Source organism: Heterodontus francisci, chromosome 9, assembly GCF_036365525.1.
Source record: "Heterodontus francisci isolate sHetFra1 chromosome 9, sHetFra1.hap1, whole genome shotgun sequence".
In the NCBI taxonomy this organism is placed as follows: Eukaryota; Metazoa; Chordata; class Chondrichthyes; order Heterodontiformes; family Heterodontidae; genus Heterodontus; species Heterodontus francisci.
Window position 1 is genome coordinate 119,118,273 of NC_090379.1, and position 24,326 is coordinate 119,142,598.

The 24,326-nt window shown below is 44.4% G+C and overlaps 1 protein-coding gene across 1 annotated transcript in view; it reads right to left on the minus strand.

Moving 5' to 3' along the window:
- zfyve1 (zinc finger, FYVE domain containing 1) overlaps positions 1-24,326 on the minus strand; it is a 94,273-nt gene that overhangs the window by 58,762 nt on the left and 11,185 nt on the right. Inside the window, exons 2-4 of the mRNA XM_068039793.1 lie at positions 15,943-16,447; positions 7,988-8,202; positions 5,993-6,099 (exon numbers count right to left, since the gene is read on the minus strand). Coding sequence (XP_067895894.1) covers positions 5,993-6,099; positions 7,988-8,202; positions 15,943-16,447 — 827 coding nt within the window. The remainder of the gene's footprint in view (positions 1-5,992; positions 6,100-7,987; positions 8,203-15,942; positions 16,448-24,326) is intronic.

The following is a 24,326-nucleotide window of genomic DNA, read 5'->3' on the forward strand; positions in this document are numbered from 1 at the left end:
ATCATCTTCCAGCATTTGGTCCGTAGCCCAGCAGCTTAGGCACTTGCGATGCATATCCAGACTCCTTTTGAATGAGTTGAGGGTCTCTGCCTCAACTACCCTTTCAGGCAGTGAGTTCCAGACCCCACCACTCTCTGGGTGAAAACGTTTTTCCTCATCTCCCGTCTAATGTTTCTACTATGCACTTTAAATCTATGCTGCCTTGTCACTAACCTCTCTGCTAAGGTGAATAGACCCTTCACCTCCACTCTATGCAGCCCCCTTAAAATTTTGTACATTTCAATCAGATCTCCCCTCAGCCTTCTCTGTTCCAAGGAGAACAACCCCAGCCTATCCAATCTTTCCTCATAGCTGCATTTTTCCAGTCCTGGCAACATCCTCGTAAATCTCCTCTGTACCCTCTCTAGTGCAATTACATCCTTTCTGTAATGAGGTGACCAGAACTGCACACAGTACTCAAGTTGCGGCCTAACCAATGAGTTATACAGTTCCAGCATAACCTCCCTGCTCTTATATTCTATACCTCGGCTAATAAAGGAAAGGATTCCATAGGCCTTCTTAACCACCTTATCGACCTGTCCTGCTACCTTCAGAGATCTGTGGACATTCACTCCAAGGTCCCTCACTTCCTCTACACTTCTCAGTATTTTCCCATTAATCGTGTATTCCTTTGCCTTGTTTGACCTCCCCAAATGCATCACCTCACACTTCTCCAAATTGAATTCCATTTGCCACTTTTCTGCCCATCAGACCAGACCATCAATATCTTCCTGCAGCCTAAAGCTATCCTCCTCACTATCTACTGCACGACCAATCTTAATGTCGTCCACAAAATTCTTGATCATGTCCCCTACATTTACATCGAAATCATTAATATACGCCAAAAAAAGCAGGGGACCCAGTACGGAGCCCTGCGGAAAGCCACTGCATATAGCCCTTCAATCGCTAAAACAGCAGTCAGCAATTACCCTTTGTTTCCTGCCACGGAGTCAGTTTTGTATCCGCCTTGCTGCATTTTGCTGGATCCCATGGGATTTTACTTTTTTAACCAGTCTGTCATATGGGACCTTGTCAAAAGCCTTGCTAAAATCCATGTAGCCCACATCAACTGCACTACCCTCATCTATCTTCCTTGTTACTTCTTCCAAAAAATTCGATCAAGTTGGTCAAACAAGATCTTCCTTAACAAATCCATGCTGACTATCCTTGATTTACCTGTGCCTTTCTAAGTGACAGTTTATCCTGTCTCAGAATAGATTCCAATAATTTGCCCACTACTGAGGTTAGACTGACTGGCCTGTAATTATTTGGTCTATCCTTTGCTCCCTTTTTAAACAGAGGTGCAAAATTAGTAATTCTCCAAACCTCCGGCACCACACCTGTATCCAGGGAGGACTGGAAAATGATGGTCAGACCCTCTGCTATTTCCTCTCTTGCTTCTTTTAACAGACTAGGGTACATTACATCTGGCCCTGGTGATTTATCAACTTTCAAAGATGTTAATCCCATTAATACTTCCTCTCTCCTTAAGTTTATCACATCCAATACTTCACACTATTCCTCCTTAACTACAATATCTGCATTGTCCCTCTCCTTTTTGAAGACAGACGCAAAGTATTCATGAAGAACCATAGCAATATCTTACGCTCCTACACATAGGTTCCCTTTTTGGTCTTTTATGGGGTTTACTCTCTCCTTAGTTGTCCCCTTATTGTATTGATAAAAACATCTTTGGGTTCACTTTGACTTGGCTTCCCAATATTCTTTGATGCTCTCTTTGCTTTCCTAATTTACTTTTTGATTTCAACCCTCCACTTTCTATACTCCTCTCGCATTTCTGTAGTATTGCGTTCTCGGTGTCAGACATAAGGTTTCCTTTTCTGACTTATTTTACCCTGTAGGCTCCTTAACATCGATGGGGCTCTATATTTGGCCATCGCATCCTTTTTCTTTGTGGGAAACATGTTTACCCTGAACCCCTTGAATCTCCCCTTTGAATGCCTCCCACTGTCCTGACATGGATTTACCTTCAAGTAGCTGTTTCCAGTCCACTTCCGCTAAATCACTCCTCAGTTTAGTAAAATTGGCCTTGCCCCAATTGAGAACTCTAACTCCTGTTCTATCTCTGTCCTTTTCCATAATTATGTTAAAACTGACTGAATTCTGATCACTACCACCAAAATGCTCTCCACTACCACTCCTTCAACCTGCCCATCTTCATTTCCTAAAACGAAGTCTAAAACTGCACCCTCTCTTGTTGGACTTGCTACATACTGGGCAAAAATGTTCTCCTGAATGCACCTCAAGAATTCTGCTCCCTCAATTCCTTTTACACTAAAACTATCCCAGTCCATATTGGGTTAGTTAAAATCACCTCCTATTACAACCCTATTGTTCTTGCACTTCTCAGAGATTTGCCTACTTATCTGCTCTTCTATCTCCCTCTGACTGTTTGGGGGTCTGTAGTACACTCCCAGCAGTGTGATTGCTTCCTTTTTGTTCCTTAGCTCAATCCATATGGCCTCATTTGATGAACCTTCCAACATATCATCCCTCCTCACAGCTGTAATAGCTTCCTTGACCAAAATTGCCACTCCCCCTCCTTTCTTATCCCCCTCCCTAACGCATCTGAAAACCCTGTAACCAGGAACATTAAGCTGCCATTCCTATCCCTCCTTAAGTCATGTTTCTGTAATAGCTATGACATCATACTGCCACATGTCTATCTGTGCCTTCAGCTCATCTGCTTTATTTGCTATACTCCTTGCATTGAAATACATATCCTTGAGCACTGCCAAATTTTTTTATTTTATTTTCTAACCCTCGTTTCCTCTGTCTTCCAAACTCATCTGTTAATTTTCTGCCTTCCATTTTCATTTCTGATTTTGTCCCAGCTGAGTCTACCCTCAGGTCCCCATCCCCCTGCCAAACTAGTTTAAACCCTCCCCAACAGCACTGGCAAAATGTCCCGCAAAGAACTCAGTCCCGGATCTGTTCAGGTGCAACCCATCCGGCCTGTACAGGTCCCATCTCCACACCCCCGTCTCCACCCCCCCAACCAGCGCCAGTCCCAATGTCACAGGAATCTGAAGCCCTCCCTCTTGCACCATCTTTCCAGCCACGCATTCATCTGTCTTATCCTTCTATTTCTATACTCACTTGCGCGTGGCACTGGGAGTAATCTGGAGATTACTATTTTTGAGGTCCTGCTTGCCAATTTCTTCCCTAGCTCTCCAAATTCTGGCAAAACCACATGCCTCTTTCTTCCTACGTCATTGGTTCCGATGTGGACCACAACTGCTGGCTGTTCACCCTTCCGCTTCAGGATGCTCTGCAACCGTTCAGTGACATCCTTGACCCTGGCACCAGGGAGGCAACACATCTTCCTGGATTCACGTCTGCAGCCACAGAAACGCCTGTTGGTTCCCCTGACTATTGAATCACATCACTATGGTTCTTCCAGTCTTCCCTGTACCCTACTGTGCAGCTGAGCCACGCGTGGTGCCATGGACTTGGCTCTGGCTGCACTCCGCAGGTGAAGCATCACTTTCCTCAGCCAGAGCTGCTGGAGAGTGATATGCACTCAGGGGTCTCCTGCACTGATTCTTTTTGACTGCCTGGTGGTCACCCATTCCCTCTCTCCCTCTTCCCTGCATACTCTTAAGCTGTGGGGTGACCACATCTGTAAATGTGCTATCTACGTAGCTCTCATCCTTATGAATGCACTGCAGTGTCACCAGCTGCAGCTCAAGTTGCAAAACCTGGAGCCCAAGCTGCTTCAATTGCCAACACTTCCTGCATAAATGGTTCTCCAGGATACGGGAAGCATCCTGGAGGTCCCACAAAGCACAGGAGGTGCACTCTTGAGGTTGAAGCAGCCCTGCCATTCCTTTATTTATTAATTGACCATTTATGGCTACTCTCGGTTTCCTGTTAGCTAGCCAATCTTCGATCCATGCCAATAGGTTACCCCCCTATACAGTGAGCTTTTATTTTCCACAATAACCTTTGATGTGGCACCTTATCAAATGCCTTCTGGAAATCTAAGTTCAGGACATCCACCAGTTCCCCTTTATCCACAGCACATGTTACTTCTTCAAATAACTCCAATAAATTGGTTAAACATGATTCCCCCTTCAGAAAACCATGTTGACTCTGCCTTGACTACCGTGAATTTTTCTAAGTACCCTGCTATAATGTCTTCTAGCATTTTCCCAATGACAAGTGAAGCCAGCTGGCCTGTAGTTTCCTGCTTTCTGTCTCCCTCCCTTTTTGAATAAAGGAGTCAGTCGCTATTTTCCAATCTAATGAAACCTTCTCCGGATCTAGGGAATTTTGGAGAATTAAAACCAAGACATCAACTATCTCACTAGCACTTCTTTTAAGACCCTAGGATGAAGTCCATCAGAACCCTATGAGGAGAGATTGAAGAGACTGGGCCTGTATTCTCTCGTGTTTAGAAGGAGAAGTGATCTCACTGAAGCGTACAAAATTCTTACAGGATTCGACAGGGCTGATGCAAGAATGTTTCCCTTGGCTGGGGGGGGTCTAGAACCAGGGGACACATCTCAGAATAAGAGGTAGGCCATTTAGGACTGAGATGAGGGGGAAGTTTTTCACTCAAAGGGTGGTGCGTCTTTGGAATTCTCTACCCCAGAGGGCTGTGGAGGCTCAGTCATTATGCTCAAGACAAAGAACAATAGATTTCTAGATATTAAAGATATCAAAGGATATGGGGATAGTGTGGGAAAATGGTGTTGAGGTCGAATTTCAGCCATGATCTGGTTGAATGCTGGAGCATGCTCGAGGGGCCAAATGGCCTACTGATACAAGCACATCAGATGGAAAACCTGTCCTTTTACTTCTCCCTTCTCACTGTCCAAGGCTCCATCTCTCCTTCCAGGTGAAGCAATTTATTTGTACTTCTTTCAATTTAGTACACTGTATTCACTGCTCACAATGAGGTCTCCATGCTGACGAGACCAAACCTAGACAGAGCAACTACTTTGTCAAACACTTCCTTTCAGTCTACAAGTGGAACAACATTGAGCTTCAGGTCACCTGTCATTTTAATTCCCTGTGCCTCTCCCAATCTGACCTCGGCCCACTTCACTTCTCCCATGAAGTTCAGCGTAAGCTCGGGGAACAGCGCCTCATCTTTTGTCTAGGAGCTTTACAGCCTTCTGGACTCAACACTGTGTTCAACAATTTCAGATCATAACCCCGGCCCCATTTTTTTCTTTTATTTTCTCTTTTGTGTTTTTTTTATGATGGCGGCTGTTGGTGATGATTCTGCTTTTCCCATTTACACCTCCCCTGGACACATTTTTTGTTTCTTTGTCACCCCATTGCCTTGCACGATCATCCCTTTTGTCATTTAATCTCTTCTGCTCTCCAACATACTCCAGACCTTCCCTCCCCTGTCCACCTTTCCCTGCCTTTCTTAAACGCCGTTACATTGCTAGCTTTTTCCAGTTCTGACAAAGGGTCATCGACCTGAAACTGTTTCTCTCTCCACAGATGCTGCCAGACCTGCTTAGTGTTTGCAGCATATTGTGTTTTTAATTCTGTCCTTTAGTAGGTTACACTCACTGAAGATCTGCACCCAAGTTCAAAAGAAAGTTCCTGCTATAGAGGTTTTCTGTTACCTAGGTTATATTTATAATATACACTTGTTGAAGCGTCTACTGGTTTAATTCTTAACCCAGTCACATCATAACTCTTAACATATAGTTAGTTTGTAGAATTAAACAGTAAGTTAATGTTTTATTAAATCAATATGACCCAGCACTCAGGACTAATAATCAATCCCATCCTGACTTGATAACTGACTCCTACCAATTCACCCATTATAAATTATCTATTGCTGCACAGGGCCACAATCCTAGGTTCACCCCAAGTGTATTGCTGAAAACTAGTTCTGCTTCCCCTGTTGAACCAACACTAAATTACAAACCACATCATTTTTTTTTTGCAGTACATAATCACTTACCCACAGCTGAGACACGTGCAGGAGCAAGTGAAATATTCATCAGGGAAGAAGCAACTGTGAACCATCTGGTCATCTGCAATTTCTCCACTGAAACGGTCACTCAAAGCCTAAAGAGAAGATTTTGAAAACAACATTGCAGCAAGGTTTTTGTCCTATTGAAAGTTTCTGTAATTTTGAAAACTTCTATTAGACCCTCTCATTTTAGAATTTCTTGGTTTTAGTGAAAAAGGCCCAATTTTTGAGTTTTTATTTAAACAGTAACTTCCTATTCCTGATGGTATTCTATGGGATCCTTTTCCATTGCTCACTTACATCCTTTATAGAATCGGGATTCCCTGAACTGCAAGTGCGGCTGAACTAATGTCTGGCACAATGAAAGATGAACAAACTTCCATTCATACAATGCTATTCACTTCCTCATGATGTTACAAAGCACTGCACAAACAAATGGATTCCAGATTCAACAACACTTCCTTGCTTTTATATTCAATGTCTTTATGTATACATTTCAGAAATCTCTTACCGTTCTAGATTCATTTTCTATTTCATCTCCCACCTTTAAAGATTTATTCACTATACATTCATCTAGTTGAAAAGGCCACCATTTTTCCACTGTTATTGCTCTCACAATTGTGCTACATTATATTTCTCTATATGAAACTGTTTGCCTTCTCTCTGCCTGTTCCACTAACATATATACTTGTGCACTTGACAACAATTTCCGATACACTTTCAAATGCTTCACTGTAGCTTTGTTGGGAAATGTGAAACAAATTAGCATACAAAGTCCCAGAATTGAAAGAATGGCGACTCAAACCAATTTTGGTGGCAATAATTGAGGAAGGGTTGTTGACCAGAACATTATGGTCTTTATTTATATGGCAAGAAGTGTGTGCAAGTTCAGCAGCAGAAGATATACCTGGACAGGGCAGGGACATAGAGGACCTGCCAACCTTAATGGCAGGGCATCATTCAAATAAATCTTCCCGAAGCCCAGCCAGAATCACTACCTGACCGGCAGGTTTCAAGAGACCTCAATTGGAAACCCGTGGTGAACAATCCCCAGCTGTTAGTTCTAGGGGGGGGGGGGGTGAGTTAGGATGGTCAGGGAGCAATTGGAGACGGGGAGTTTTTCTTTTTAAAATCGGGTTGTTCAATGAGCATCACCACCAACATTGCCTGGCAATCAATCAATCAACACCAGTGATACTAAACACAAATGCTCCATTTACTGTAAATACTTTCTCAGCACATCAGTATAGTTCTATGGTCATTTTGGTTTTATACAGATGTTGCAAACAGTTGCTTGAGTGAAATGTGTCCAGATGTAACTGTGACTATCATTTCCTTTTTGACCAAGTGTACAGTATGATCAGAGTTTTTGTAATATTGTATTTTATAAAGGGTGGGGGTAGGTGGGGAAGAGATGCTTCTGGCCCATTATCTGAATTGCGACAGGTTTGCCTGACAGTGAAGCCATCACTGCTCCCCTTCTCGGGCCTGCAGCTAAAACTGCAGATCGGAATCGGATGACATCATCAGACTCAACCTACCACTGTAAGGAAGGATCCCGCTGACTTCCTGCGAGTGTCTTGCTCAACTGCTCGAAACAGCAGCTTGATACAGGGACAAACACTGCGCCAAAAATGCTAGATACTCAATTCCATTGTGGGACTTGAACCTACAACTTCTCACTCAGGGGCAAGGAAGCTACTATCTCAGCCAAGCCTCCACCAATTTGCAGCAATTTTAAGTAACCTTTTAGTGGCACTGTCCAAACCATTTATATAAACCACGTACGGTAGCAAGGTGTGAGAATTAGAAATGCAGGTAGAGACTCCACTTCTGCAAGTAAAATGAACTCTCGAGTGAGGCCAGATCAAAAATGACCAGTTTGATTGGAATGTTCCACCAGTTTTGATGGCAGGTGCTCCTGAGCTTTCCAAATTTAAAAAGCTGTTCACGTTTACAACTAAATATTATTCCATGTCTTACTTTCAAAGCCTTGAAAATGATTGCTGGAGGTCTGGGCGAGCGAGTTGTGTTATTGCTCAACTGCTGTTCGACAGTCCGCAACAGTCCAGAAAAGTCAGTTGGAGGATTATATGTTCTGGTTCCTTTGTATTGGATGGAACAAAAGGCTTCTGGAAACCGGCCAAGCTTCCGAAATCGCTCCTGTAGCAGTTTTTCTGGCATCTCTGAAGGTCTATCTACAGTGACATTGAAACAGAATAAAGTACTTTAACGCATGGCAACAACCCATAAGTGTATTTAACTCCTTGCAGTTCAACTAGTAGTACAATAGTCAGAAAATGATCTGGAAAGTGCAATCCCATTGCAGTAATTGAGAGTTATGATGAGAAGGCAGGGAGGTGAGGTCGAGATCAATGTTCAGAAGGCTTTTGTTTTGTTCTTAAACATTATTAGAATCAGTCCCTAAATCACAACAACTAGAGACAATGACGAGATGTTGCGCTATTTCCCCAAAGAATTAAATTCCAAGGTTCAAATGTTGTGCAATGCAGGACAGTTCCACAAATTACAACTTTATCAACTTCAATACTATATTGTTACGACCAGGTGAGAAAGGGGTCTAGGGTTCCCTCTAAGCCTTCACCTGGTCTTACCATAACAGGGTTTAATCATAAACACACCGTTTTTTTTAGCTCCCCCTCAGTGAATCAGAGTTCACTGCTTTCCAACGATAAGGCAAAGAAACCATCCAAACAGGTTTTCTTAGGTTTAAGGATGAAATTTATTAAATTTAAAGTGTAATACAGTTAACACCGACAGATACACAATGTGCCCACGCTAGCATGCATACGTGATACATACATGCAGATAGAGACAGAAGAGAGAAGAAATAAAGTGGAAACGCTGGAGGCAATATCTGAAGATGGTGTTAGTTACTGTTCTTTGAGCTCACTGTAGAGTCCTTGATTGTAGTTAGATGTTGCTTTTCGTTAGGACCCAGTAATGTTAAACCTTGGTCGATGCAGGGAGCGCGGGTGCGCAGCAAACCCTTCCCCCTCGCTCGCGTGTACACACACGCACGCACCCCCCCCCCGTTTCTCTCTCGCACGCGCCCACGCCCCCCTCTTCCACGCGCCCTCACACCCCCCCGTCTCTCTTCCACGCGCCCTCACAGCACACCACACCCACCCCCCCCCGTCTCTCTCTTCCACGCCCTCCCCACGCCTCTTTTGCCCACCCTCTCCTTGGCGCCCCTGCCCCCTTTACGTGCACACGCCCAACCCCTCCCCTCCCTCTCACTTGCACCCACCCCCTAGCCTCTCTCATGGGCATGCGGCACCCACCCCCCACCCTCCCATCTCTCGCGTGCACGCCTGCCCCACACAGAGCGCAGGCGCCCCCCACCCTCCCCTCGCGCCTGCCTGCGTCCCTCCCTCAGCCCGCCCCCTCCCCTCTCGCACCCAACGCGCACCCAGCCCGCCCCCTCCCGCGCATCCAACCCAACCCTCCTCATCCGCGCCCCACCCCCTCCCCTCGCCCCTGCACACCCAACCCTCCCCCGCCCCTCCCCTTGCCCGTGCCGAGCCCAGCCCCTCCCGCCACGCCGCCCCTCCCCTCGCGCACGCCCAGCCCGCCCCCCCACACACACCCCAACCTTCTCAAGGGCAACAAATGCTGGCCTAACCAGCGACACCCACATCCCATGAATGAAGATTTTTAAAAAAACAAGATGGTGTATGATGCATGTCAGATAAATTCTTCAAACAAAAACCAGCCAAATACAATAAGTTGTCAGGGGAAGTGAAGAGGAAAATAAGACTACCAACAGAGAGAATATTAGAAAAGAATGATAGTAAACATAAAAGTGAACCCAAAAATCTTCTACCAGCATGTAAATAGTAAGCTGCAGGGTGGGTCCTATTATGGACAAAGAAGGTGATAAATGCTGAAAGGCGCAGGGCAAGATTAGAAAACTTACAGTACTTCGTATCAGTGTTCACTAAGGAAGAGGATGTTGCCAAAATGTCAGTAGATATTTCCTCATTTGCCTTCTAATCCTTCTACCAATCACTTTAAGTCTATCATGTCCTTCTTACTAAATCTGGGAATTCTTCAGGTCAATCCCAGGTAGCTGTCTTGGGGATTTACACCCCGTTTCCCACTATGTATTTTTACTGGAGTACAGACTACCAGAGAAGGGAAAATTGGGATTCAGGCCTGTGTAGCATTTTGGGTTGGTATACTCGCAAAATTTAAGGCTGCAAGGAGAAGACAAAGACTTTGATCCAGTGGTAGGGCAGAAAGAAATAACAAAATGCAGTTATGATTATGGTTCTGGGCAGGAAAGCAAACTTTAGAAACAAGATTCTGCTGCTCAGCAGCCACTGAGTAGCTGAGGTATACCGATAGAAAGGCCCACGTTCGATCCTCCTTCTGTGCTGAGCTGTGTTAGGGTCGTTACAGTTGATTCAGAAGAAGAAAATGCCAGCGAGAGTTGCTGATCTTGTTGGGGCTATGCAAGTGGAGACACTGCACGAGGAGAGCATCACGCTCAAATCTGATCATTCGGGGGTTGGACATCCTGATGGTATTTACTTTGAAATCTTATATCACTTGCCAATCTCAAAAGGGCCTGGAGGATGACTGCAACTGTGGAATGGTTTCCTGAAAAAGGAGTCAACATCTTCAGGAACAGAAGAAAACAAACTGATGAGGGCCAATAACAATCCTGGACAATCTTGAAGAGGGGTGAAGTGGAGTTTGTCTGTACATTGGGAAGACAGGATGTAATTAAAGTTGGATTTGCATTAAATTTAGTGCTTAAGGCAGAAAATTAAGCATTCTGGATCCAGCATGCCTGCATCATCATACTTTTTTTTGAATGACATGCTTGCATAAGGATCAAAAAGTTTACTGAGTTCAGGATCCTCAAGAACTTCACTCTGCATCTGACCCATGCAGTGGCTGACCTAGGGATAAAGATATTTTCTTTCAAGTGCCTGTTCACTTTAATGCATCAAAATTCCAAACTAGGACTCTAAGATCAAAGTATATTTTGATCTGCCGATATTGTAACATCCTACCTCACCTTGGTGCAGTGTGTCTGGATAAGAGGGATAAAATACATCAGAAATATATCTTTTCATTGCTTTTTGTGTAAACCAAGACAGTTTGTCCTCCAATCCCAAGTGTCAGTGTATCATTCATCCCAACCAGCCTTTCTTCTTTTATAACCAATCCTGTGTGTCACAGACACCAATAGTGATTCCCAGATACCTCATCATAATTGTCCCTTGAATGATGAATTAGGTGAGTTACTATATAAAAGGGAAACATCACAGTTCAGCCTGATCCAGTCACTTCTGATGCTCATACTTGAGCATTATAGCGGGGATGCGATACAGATCTATAAACCCCACTGGTTTAAAAGTACAACAAACCTCTAATTTTGTTTTTAGTAACTAATAATTTGCTTTTTCCTGTTAAGCAAGTGTCACAGAGCAGAAACTTGAACTGTTTCTCTCTCCACAGATGCTGCCAGACCTATTGAGTATTTCCAGCACTTTCTGTTTTTATTTCATCCAATGTCATGTTTAGTTTGCTTTTAGAATCAAGTGTATCCCCAGATAATGCTTCAGGGATGCAGACCCAGCCCTCTTCTGTTCTTTTGGTCAGACACTCAACCACATAAGGATAGGAGACACATGCACTCTCCTTTTGAAAATTCTTACATATTAGTGTGATTTTTGTGTGTTCGAAGCTGGGGGAATATCAGTGCTAGGCAGAAAATGATTTTGCACCCAGCCTCAACACTGCATTGCAAGGTTGGGTGGGTATCCCCTTAAACATTTATTACTGTACCATGTGAGTTTTTGTTTTGGAAAGACACCTGTGGTTACTGAAGAGATCCTTTACAAAAAAAATGCACATACTAAAACAGATGTGCAATAATGCCTATTCAGTACAATTCAGAAAGACCTGGGCACGTTTCAATACATTTTCTAAGTCTCTAACGGCTTCAAACCACTATGCCCCTCAAGATGACAGCATGAGGGGAGAGTGGCGTGATCTCAAAAATATTACACAAAAAACAAACTACCTCTTCTACTTGCACTTCAGCAGCCATCCAGTTAGGTGCAGAAACTACTGAAAGCAACAAGAGACCTCGATGGACCTTCTGAGCTACAGTACAGGATGGATACTCTAATTGAAGAAAATTATTGACTTATTTGATTCACAGTTTTTCCATGGTGGTGGATGTCAAAGTTTCCAGATCAATATTTTAGACCATAAAATGATGCATTGTGGTTTTTCACTCCTCTGCTCACTATTGCAAGTTCCCAAATGCAGCCAAATCAAAGGGATAAAGGATAGGACAGGAACAACAAGCAGCCTTTCCAGAAAAAACTGCAATCTGTCTGAAACGCTACTGCTCTTACGCATCCAATTCTAAACTGGCATTAGCAGTGGTTTGTCACTGAACCAAATTTTCATACTGAAATAACCAACACCAACATGCACCCAGGTTATCAAGCTGAAAGGTAGGCCAAGATACCAGCTCCTGATAGCAAAGCAGCGACCCGACAAAAACACGAGTTTGGACGGGCAGATTGACATCCCCCCCCCGCCCCCAACATCGACCCAGGCTCCGGAACACCCTGCCCAGTCCACCCTGCAAAGTCTTCCTCATTAACAACTGCAGACTCGTGCCAAAATTGGGAGAGTTGTCCTTCAGATTAATCATAGTCACGGAATCATACCTTATAGCCAATGTTCCAGACTCCTCCATCACTATCCCTGGGTATGTCCTGACCCACCAGCAGGATAGACTCACCAGAGATGGTTGCACAGTGGTATATAGTGGGAAGGGAATGGCCCCGAGAGTCAACATGGACTTTGGACCCCATGAGGTTTCATGTCATCAGGGCAAACATGAGCGAGGAAACTGCCTGCTGATCCCCACCTACTGCTCTCCCCCTGTTGATAAATCTTTTCCATGTTTAACACCACTTGGAAAAAGCACTGAGGGTAGCAAGGGCACAGAATGTACTCTGGATGGGGGACTTCAACGCTCATCACCAAGAGTGGCTGGGTAGCATCACTACTGACCAAACTGGCGCAGTCCTGAAGGTCATAGCTGCTGAACTGGGCCTACAGCAGGTGGTGAGAGAACCAACAAGAGGGGAAAAACCTACTTCACTTCTTCCTCACCAATCTACCTGTCGCAGATGAGTTTGTCGTTGACAGTATTGGTAGGAGTGACCACCGCATAGTCCTTGTGGGGACGAAGTCCTGTCTTCACACTGAAGATATCTCCATCATGTTGCGTGACAAAACCACCGTGCAAAATGATTCAGATCAGATCGAGCAGCTCAAAACTGGGAATACGCAAGGTGCTGTGGACCATTTGCAGTAGCAGAACTGTATTCAAACACATTCTCGTGGTCTGGCATAACCCTCACTCTACCATCTACAAAGTGGCCTCTTTCAGTGCCGTAAACTTTCTATGATTCTATCAAGTCAGGGGATCAATCCTGGTTCAATGATGAGTGCAGGAGGGCATGGCAGGAGCAGCACCAGGCGTGCTCAGAAATGAGGTGCCAACCTGGTGAAGCTGCAACACAGGACAACATGCATGCTAAAAAGTGGAAGCAGCATGCAACAGACAGAGGTAAGTGATCCCAAAACCAACGGATCAAATCAAAGCTCTGCAATCCTGCCACATTCACTCATGATAATGGTGGACAATTAAACAACTAACAGGAGGAGGAAGCTCCAAAATACTCCCCATCCTCAATCATGGGGGAGCCCAACACATCACTGCAAAAGGCAAGGCTGAAGCATCTGCAACCAGCTTCAGTCACAAGGCCGAGTGGATGGTCCATCTCGGCCTCCTCCGGAGGTCCCCAGCATCACAGATGCCAATCTTCAGCCAATTCGATTTACTCCACGTGACAGCACGAAACGGCTGATGATACTGGATACATCAAAGGCTAATGACCCCGACAACATCCTGCCTGTATTACTGAAGACTTGTGCTCCAGAACTAGCTGCACCGCCAAACTGTTCCAGCTACAATGCTAGCATCTATTCAACAATGTGGAAAATTGCTCAGGTACATCCTGTCCACAAAAAGCAGGACAAATCCAACCCAACCAGTTACTTCCCAATCACTCTAGTCAATCAGCAAAGTGATGGACTGAGTGCCATCAAGCAGTAACAACCTGCTCACAGATCCTCACTTTGGGTTCCACCTGGGCCACTCAGCTCCTGACCTCATTATAGCCTTGGTCCAAACATGGATAAGAGCTGAACTCAGAGTTGAGGCAAAAGTGACTGCCCATAACATCAAGATAGCATTTGACCGAGTGCAACATCAAGCAGCACTAGCCAAATTGAAGTCAACAGGAATCGAGGGGAAAACCCTTCACTAGTTGGAGTCATACCTAGCACAAAGGAAGATGGTTATGGTTATTGGAGGCCAATCATCTCAGCCCCACGACTTCACTGCAGGAGTTCCTCAGGGTAGTATCCTAGGCCCAATCATCTTCAGCTGCTTCATCAATGACCTTCCTTCCATCATAAGTGGGGATGTTAACTGATGATTGCAGAGTGTTCGGTACCATTCCTCAGATACTGAAGCAGTCCATGCCTGCATGCAGCAAAACCTGGACAACATTTAGGTTGATAAGTGGCAAGTTACATTCACACCACACAAGCTCCAGGCAATGACCATCACCAACAAGTGTGAATCTAACCATCTCCCCTTGAAATTCAATGGCATTCCTATCGCTGAATCCCTCAGCATCAACATCTTGGGATCAATATTGACCAAAAACTGAACTGGACCAGCCACATATAAATACTGTAGCTACAAGAGCAGGTCAGAGGCTGGGAATTTTGCAGTGAGTAACCCACCTCCTGATTCCCCAAAGCCTGACCATCATCTACAAGGCACAAGTCAGGAGTGTGATGGAATACTCTCCACTTGCCTGGATGAGTGCAGCTCCAACAACACTCAAAAGGTTCAACAGCATTCAAGCAAAGCAGCCCACTTGATCGGCACCCTACCCACCAGCTTAAATATTCACTACCTCCACCACCGACGCACAGTGACAGCAATGTGTACCATATACAAGTTGCACTGCAGCAAGTTGCCAAGCCTCCTTCGACAGCACCTTCCAAACCCGCAACCTCTACCACCTAGGAGGACAAGGGTAACAGGCATATGGGAACACCACCACCTCCAAGTCTCACACCATCCGGACTTGGAACTATATCGCCGTTCCTTCACTGTCACTAGGTCAGAATCCTGGAACTCACTTCCAAACAGCACTGTGAGCGTACCTACACAGATAGACTGCGGCCGTTCAAGAAAGGTCACTCGCCTTCACCTCCTCAAGAGCAATTAGGGATGGGCAACAAATGCTGGCCTTGCCAGTGACACTCAAATCCCAGGAACGAACAAAAAGTCAGCAAGATCAGGATCTGGCACCCAGTGTTCAAATAATCTCATCATCTGGACTCAAATACAAATGATGGTGCACGGCGAAGGGCCATTGATAACTCTGTAAATCAACCAGTCAATTTTCTTTTAGCACAGGAGTGGACAGCACGAAATTGGCAAGGGAAAAACACGTGCTCAGAAAACTTCAATTCTGAACTTGTCTTCTATTCAAGGGCATCTTACTTAAAGTTCAAAATTATCCTACGTTTAGCATTAATTGCACAGCCCCAGTTAGCCCATTTCTTTCTTTTGATAGGGAGGCCACAAAGCACAGGGCAATACAAACATACAGGAGCTGGACATGAAGACTATAAAATCAAAACACACCGATACCTTAAATGTGCTCAGCATAGGCTCAGAGTTACATACATTTACTAACTTAATTTCGGGGGGGGGGAATCCCTGCAGCTAGGTGATACACTGGAATATCAAGACCTAGGAAAGAAAAAAAGATTTTTGTACAGCTTACCAGATCCCAATAATTTAGTATGCACAGTTTCATGGAAGATTATGACTGACGGCCCCAGAGTAGATAATGGAACATCCAATCCACATCTTGCAGTGGTAGCTTTCAACTCTTTTGTGAAGTGTTTAAGGTAGGCTTCAGATGCGTCACCAAGAAACTTAAAGAGGTCATTGTGTAACCTGTCTGCATGAGTTCTGTAAATAATTATATCAGATATAGCAAGCACTTTAAGTAGCAATCTTGTTCTTTGACTTAGGTTGACAGTTGCTCCCAGCAATCCTTCAGTATCTATGACAACAACATGATGAACAGGATTATAGGCTGCCCACACTCCAATGGTGCACGACTCCTGGGCTGGAGAGGTCTTGAAAACTTCACGACCGTAGAAGAATGTATGGTTAAGGGTATGAGACTTGCCGTCACCTGTGTTGCCAAAGATTGAAATAACCTTCAGGTTTTCATCCGCTTTGCAATCAAGTTTCTGAATAAATTCTTCTTCATCTGCCACCTAATGAACAAAACATTGGACACACTTCAATTACAAGGGCAAATCCAACGAAAATTACAACAACACTCCTTCCTCAAACAAGAAAAAAAAATACTCAACAAAATGCAGCTCTGTTTCTGGAACAAAACTCAAGTACCTTTTTTTGGACAAGAGCAAATTCTCCCTCCCCCATTTTCCACCCTCATTTACACAAGCCGCTTAGCATCGATCAACCTGATACCAATCCTCCATTGCTGCTTTGAACCAACTTCAAGGGGCCTAACAGCTGTAGGACAATTGTATTAAATTCCACACACTCCTGGCAGACAAGTGCTTGGTCTTCACCAAGCCTTCCTCTCCAACAGTGACATAGCTGAGTGTAAAAATTTAATGGAACGTTGGAGGGGAGTGGGTGGTGCAAAGATAACCAAACGATATCCCCACTTTATAGCACCAGACCAAACCACACCTGAAACAGCACCAGCATTATATTTGAATTTACATTTTCATTTTACTAGGGACATATATGGGGTATATGGACACTTACCATTGACAGAAATGCAGCTGCTGATATTGCTGTCAAGCACTAGTAAGCCTAGTACACGAAGAGTAAAACTGTGCACAGAACTCTGAAGCAAGGTCTAACTAAGGTTCTATACAAGCTTGAGAGAACTTCTCTGCTGCATGATTCTATCCCTCCAGAAAATGAACCCTAGTGCTGTGTTTGTTTTTATAGACTTATTGCATAGAAACATAGCAAGTTTATGGCACAGAAGGAGGCCATTCAGCCCATCATGTCTGCATCCTCCAAATAAGAGCAATCCAGTCAACTCCCACTTTCCAGCTCTTAGTCTGTAGCCTGTAAGCTTACAGCACCTCAAGTACATATTGAAGTGGGTTTTTTTAAAAGCTATGAGGGTTTCTGCCTCTACTGCCTTTTTAGGCAGTGAGTTCCAGATTGTTACCACCCTCTTGGGTGAAAAAAATTCTCACGTTAAGTTGAGAGGGGAAGTGAAGAGGAAAATAAGACTGGCAAAGAGAGAACATGAGAACAGAAATGAATGCTAACATAAAAGGGAACACAAAAATCTTCTACCGACATGACGATAGTAAATGGGCAGGAAAAAGTGGGGTGTGTCCTAATAGGGACCAATAGGGCGATGTATGCTTAGAGGCACAGGGCAAGGCTAGACTACTTAATAAATACTTTATATTAGTGTTTAGTAAGGAAGAGGGTGCTGAAAAAAATATTGATAGAAGCAGAGATGGAAGAGGTAATGGTAAGGAGGCGAAAATTGATAGGCACCATGTACTGGAAAGGCTGGCTATGCCTGGAGTGGATAAAACACCTAGTGTGGATGGCTTGCATCTCAGGTTGCTCAAGGAAGTGGAGGTAGAGATAGTGAAGGGCTTCCAATCTTCCTGGATGCAAAGGAGGTGCCAGAGACTTAGAAAGTGGCTAATGTGCAACCCTTATTCAAGAAAAACATTCCTAGAAACTACAGGCCAATCAGTGTAACATCAGTGGTGGGTAAAGTTTTAGAAACAATAATCAGCGGAAAAAACTCAACTAGAGGCTCGAGGTAATTAAGGAGAGCCGGCATGGATTTGTAAAGGGCAGATCGTGTTTGACTAAACTAACTGAACTTTTTGATGAAGTAACAGAGAAGGTTGAAGGGAACGTAATTGACGCCATCTATGTGGATTATGTTGTCTACATAGAATTTCAGAAAGCGTTTGAGAAGTTGGAGGGAGCCGGGACCTGGCAGTATTGGAGGGAGCACAGCGAGCTGGCAGTATTGGAGGGAGCACAGCGAGCTGGCAGTATTCTAGACAGATACATAAATGGGCATGAAGCAAAGAGATACAGACCCTTAGAAAATAGGCGACAGGTTTAGATTTAGGATCTGGATCAGCGCAGGCATGGAGGGCCGAAGGGCCTGTTCCTGTGCTGTAATTTTCTTTGTTCTTTGTACTACATAAAAGGCTGGTTAACAAAATTGAGACTCATAGAATAAGAGGGTCAGCATCAACTTGGATTTTAAAAAATCAGCTTAAGGACAAAAACAGCGAGTCATAGTAAATGTTTGTTTATTACACTGGTATATGGTAGACAGTGGTGAACCCCAAGGTTCAGTGCTAGGACCACTGCTTTTTTGATGTATTCTAATATCCAAGTCATTTATAGAGTAAATTTTCTAAATTTGCTGAAGATACCAAACTTGTAGGCGTTACAGAACATATATAGGCCAGCAGAAAGGGCAGACAAGTGGCAGATGGAATTTAATACAGAGAAGTGTGAGGTGATGCATTTTGGCAGAAGAGGCAATGGACCAAATGGCACAGTTCTAAAGGGAGACCTGGGGGCTCATGTGCACAGATTCTTGAAGGTGGCAGGGCATAGAGACAGTAGTTAGCCAAGCATACGGGACCTTGGGCAGGATGAATAGAGGTATGGAGTACAAAAGCAGGGAAGTTATGCTGAAACTTTATAAAGCTCTGGTTAAACCACAACTGGAGTACTGCATTTCAGTTCTGGTCACCAGACTTTAGGAAGGATGTGAGGTCCTTTAGGGAGCACAGAAGAGATTTAACAGAATGGTTCCAGGGATGAAGGATTTTATCTACAAGGTGGGGTTGTTCTCCTTGGAGCACAGGAGGTTGAGGGGAGATTTGATAGAGGGGTACATGATTATGACAGGCTTAGATAAAGTAGACAAATAAAAGCTGTTCCCATTATCTGATCGTACCAGGATTAGGGGACATAGATTCAAGGTTTTGGACAAGAGCTATTGGGGGAATGTGAGGAAGAGCTTTTTTTATGCAAGTGATAATGACATGGAACACCTGGAACCTACGGGGGGAGGAGGGGAGGTGGAAGCAGGAAAAAAAAAAATCAATGACTTCAAAAGGAATTTTGATGGGGACTGGAGGAAAATAAAGTTGCACAGCTACAGGGGGGGGGGGGGGGGGGGGGGAAGGGGACTGACTGGATTATTCTCCAGAAAGCCAGCATGGACTCGATGGGCTGAATGGCCTCTTGCTGTTTCGTTACGACTTGTGACTCAACCCTTATACCAATTAGATTTAAATCTATGCCCTCTGGTTATTGACATTTCTGCTAACAGAAATAGGTTCTTCCTATTTACGTCCCCTATAATTTTATACACCACAATTAAATCTCCCCTCAGCCTCCTCTGTTACAAAGAAAACAACTCCAACCTACCCAATCTTTCCTCAGCTAAAATTCTCCAGTCCTGGCAACATCCTCCTACATCTCCTCTGTACTCGGTCTAGTGCAATCATACTATTTTTGGAATGTGGTGACTGGTACTCTAGCTGTGGCCTAACATGTTTTCTCCAATTGTTGCATAACCTCCCAGTTCTTAGACTTTATGCCTGAGCTAATAAAAGGAAGTATTCCAGGTGCCTTCTTAACCACTTCATGTACCCGTCCTGCTATCTTCAGGGATCTGTGGGCATGCACTACAAGGTCCCTCTGTTCCTCTACATCTCTCGGTATCCGACAAAAATTGAGACCATCCATTCAGCCTAACTCTTCCTCTTTCCACTGCCCTAGCCCCAAACTCGCATCTTTCTCTTGTTTCACTCCTAACTTCCCACATCCCCTCTCCAAGCTCGTCTTGTCCACCAGACCCACTCTATTCCCACTAAACTGATCACCTGACTTCTCCTCCTAGTCCCCTTGTTAGCTGACATGGTTAACAGTTCTCTCTCTCGAGGTGTCGTCCCTCTCCAAACGTGCCATCATTACCCTTCCCCTCAAAAAAAAACCCTTGCAAACTACCATTCCATCTCCAATAAAAACAGGAAGCGCTGGAAATACTCAGCATGTCTGGCAGCATCTGTGAAGAGAGAAATAGAGTTAACATTTCAGGTCAGTGATCTTTCATCAGGTCCCATCTCCAACTTCCCCTTCAAAGTCTTTGAACACGTTGTCGCCTCCAAAATCCGTGCCCATCTTTCCCAGAACTCCATGTGTGAATCCCTCCAATCCAGTTTCCACCCCGACCACAGCACCAAAAAAAGCAATCAAGGCCGCAAAAGACATCCTTTGTGACTGTGATAAAGGTAAACTAACTTCCCTCATCCTTCTCGACCTGACTGAAGCCTTTGACACAGTTGACCACATCATCCTCCTCCAACATCTCTCCACTGTTGTCCAGCTGGGTGGGACTGCTCTCACCTGGTTCCATTCTTATCTAGCTCATCGTAGCTGGAGAAACACTTGCAAATGGCTTTTCTTCCTGCTCCTGCAACGTTATCTCTGATGTCCCCCAAGGATCTATTCTTGATCCCCTCCGATTTTTCATCTACATGCTGCCCCTCGGTGACCATCATTTGAAAGCACAGCATTAGTTTTCACATGTACGCTGATGACACCCAGCACTACCTCACCACCAACTCTCTCGACGACTCCACTGCTGCTATGTAACCAGACTGCTGATCTGACATCCGGTACTGGATGAGCAGAAATTTCCTTTTTTTGAATATTGGAAAGACTGAAGCCATTGTCTTTGGTACCTGCTCTGAATTCTGTTCCCTAGCTAAACTGACTCCATCCCTCTCTCTGGCAACAGTCTGAGTCTGCAATCTTACATAAAAAGCAAAATACTGCAGATGCTGGAAATCTGAAATAAAAACAAAGTGCTGGAAATACTCAGAAGAAAGGTCACAGACCTGGAATGTTAACTCTGCTTCTCTGTACTGTCTGCAATTTTATCATATTTGACTGAGGTGAGCCCCAACCACATACTCGCGCCATCATTAACACCTAGTTCCACCTCAGATTCGCCCGTATCAGCTGCTGAAACCCTCATTCATGCCTTCTTTACCTCTAGACTTGACTATTCCAATACACTCCTAGCTGGCCCTCCCACATTCTACCCTCTGTAAACTTGAGGTTATCCAAGTTCTGCTGCCCGTGTCTGACCCACACCAAGTCCTGTTCACTATCACCCTGTGCTCGCTGAACTATACTAGCTCCCAGTCCAGCAAAACCTTGATTTTGAAATTGTCATCTTTGTTTTCCAATCCCGCCATGGCTACAAGCCTCCCTATTGCTGTAATCTCTTCTGGCCCCACAATCCTACAAGATTTTTCACTCTTCTAATTCTGGCTTCTTGAGCATCCCTGATTTTAATGGGTTGTCCAGCCTTCAGTTGTCTCAGTCTCAAGCTCTGGAATATCTTCCCTGCACCTCTCCACTTCCTCACTTTCCTCCTTTAAGACACTCCTTAAAACCTACCTATAATTAGATCCAAGGAAGAGGCATATAAATTTGCCAGGAAAAACAACTGACCGGAGGATTGGGAACAGTTTAGGATTCAGCAAAGGAAGACCGTGGGATTGATTAAGAAGGGGAAAATGGAGTACGAGAGCAAGCTTGCGGGGAACATAAAAACTGACTGTAAAAGTTTCTATAGGTATGTGAAGAGAAAAAGATTGGTGAAGACAAATGTAGGTCTCTTACAGTCAGAAACAGGGGAATTTATTATGGGGAACAAAGAAATGGCTGACCAACTAAATGCATACTTTGGTTCTGTCTTCACAAAGGAGGACACAAATATCATACCAAAAATGTTGGGGAACACAAGGCTTAGTGAGAGAGAGGAAATGAAAGAAACCAGTATTAGTAGAGAAATGGTGTTGGGGAAATTGATGGGATTGACGGCCAATAAATCCCCAGGGCCTGATGGTATGCATCCCAGAGTACTTAAGGAAGTGGCCCTAGAAATAGTGGATGCATTGCTGGTCATCTTCCAAGATTCTACAGACTCTGGAACAATTCCTACAGATTGGAGGGTAGCTAATGTAACCCCACTATTTAAAAAGGGAGGTGGAGAGAGAGCAGGGAATTATAGACCAGTCAGCCTGACGTTGGTAGTGGGGAAAATTCTAGAGTCCATTATCAAAGATTTTATAGCAGAGCACTTCGAGAACAGTGGTAGAATCGGGCAGAATCAGCATGGATTTACAAAAGGGAAATCATGCTTGACAAATCTACTAGAATTCTTCGAGGATGTAACTCGTAGAGTTGATGAGGGGGAGCCAGTGGATGTGGTTTATTTGGACTTTCAGAAGGCTTTCGACAAAGTCCCACATAAGAGATTAGCATGTAAAATTAAAGCGCATGGGTTTGGAGGTAGTGTATTGCGATGGATAGAAAATTAGTTGGCGGACAGGAAACATAGGGTAGGGATAAATGGGTATTTTTCTGAATGGCAGGCAGTGACTAGTGGGGTTCCGCAGGGATCACTGCTAGGACCCCAGCTATTCACAATATGTATTAATGATTTAAATGAGGGAACTAAATGTAATATCTCCAAATTTGCAGATGACACAAAACTGGGTGGGAGGGCGAGTTGTGAGGAGGATGCAGAGAGGCTTCAGGGTGATTTGGACAAGTTGAGTGAGTGGGCTAATGCATGGCAGATGCAGCAAAATGTGGATAAATGTGAGGTTATCCACTTTGGTAGCAAAAACAGGAAGGCTGATTATCTGAATGGCTTTAAACTGAGAGAGGGGAATATGCAAAGAGACTTGGGTGTTCTCGCACACCAGTCGCTGAAGGTAAGCATGCAGGTGCAACAGCCAGTAAAAAAGGCAAATGGTATGTTGGCCTTCATAGAGAGAGGATTCGAGTACAGGAGCAAGGATGTCTTGCTGCAACTCTTGAGGGCCTTGGTGAGGCCATACCTGGAATATTGTGTGCAGTTTTGGTTTCCTTATCTGAGGGAGGATGTTCTTGCTATAGAGGGAGTGCAGCGAAGGTTTACCAGACTGATTCCTGGGATGGAGGGACTGTCGTATGAGGAGAGATTGAGTCGGTTAGGATTATATTCACTGGAGTTCAGAAGAGCGAGGGGGAGATTTCAAAGAAACCTATAAAATTCTAACAGGACTTGACAGGATAGATACAGGAAGGATGTTCCCGATGGTGGAGGAGTCCAGAACCGGGGGTCATAGTCTAAGGATACAGGGTAAACCTTTCAGGACTGAGATGAGGAGAAATTTCTTCACCCAGAGAGTGGTGAGCCTGTGGAATTCACAACCAAAGAAAGCAGTTGAGGCCAAAACATTGAATGTTTTCAAAAAGGAGTTAGATATAGCTCTTGGGTCTAAAGGGATCAGAGAGTATGGGGTTAAAGCCGGAACAGGCTGAGTTGGATGATCAACCATGATCATAATGAATGGCGGAGCAGGTTCGAAGGACCAAATGGCCTACTCCTGCTCCTATTTTCTATGAGCTTTGGTCATCTGACCCAATATCTCATGTGGCTCAGTATCATATTTTGTTTGATAATGCTCCAGTGAAGCGCCTTGGACATTTTCTGGTGTTAAAGGTGCGATACAAATATAAGTTGCAATTGTCGATAAGAATTCCAACAAGAAAGGAATCACTACTGGATAGGAACACAGGAATAGGCCATTCAGCCCCTCGATCCTATTGTAATTCAATGAGAACACAGCTGACGTGACCCAACTTCACATACCCACCTTTGCTCCATATCACTTAAATTTTTGTTACCCAAAGGTATCAATCTTGAATTTTAATTTAGCAAGGAGAGGCAGTGGCATCGTGGCATTGTCACTGGACTAGGGGCATGGGTTCGAATCCCACCACAGCAGAAGGTGGACTTGGAATTCAAATAATAAAAAAAAAAAATCAGGAATTAAAAGCTTGTTTAATGATGGCCATGAAACCATTGTCAATTGTTGTAAAAACCCATCTGGTTCACTAACGTCCTTAGTCATAGTCACAGAAACATACAGACAACGTCCCAGACGCCGCCATCACCATCCCCGGGTATGTCCTGTCCCACCAGCAGGACAGACCCAACTGAGGTGGCAGCACAGTGGTCTATGTTAAGGAGGG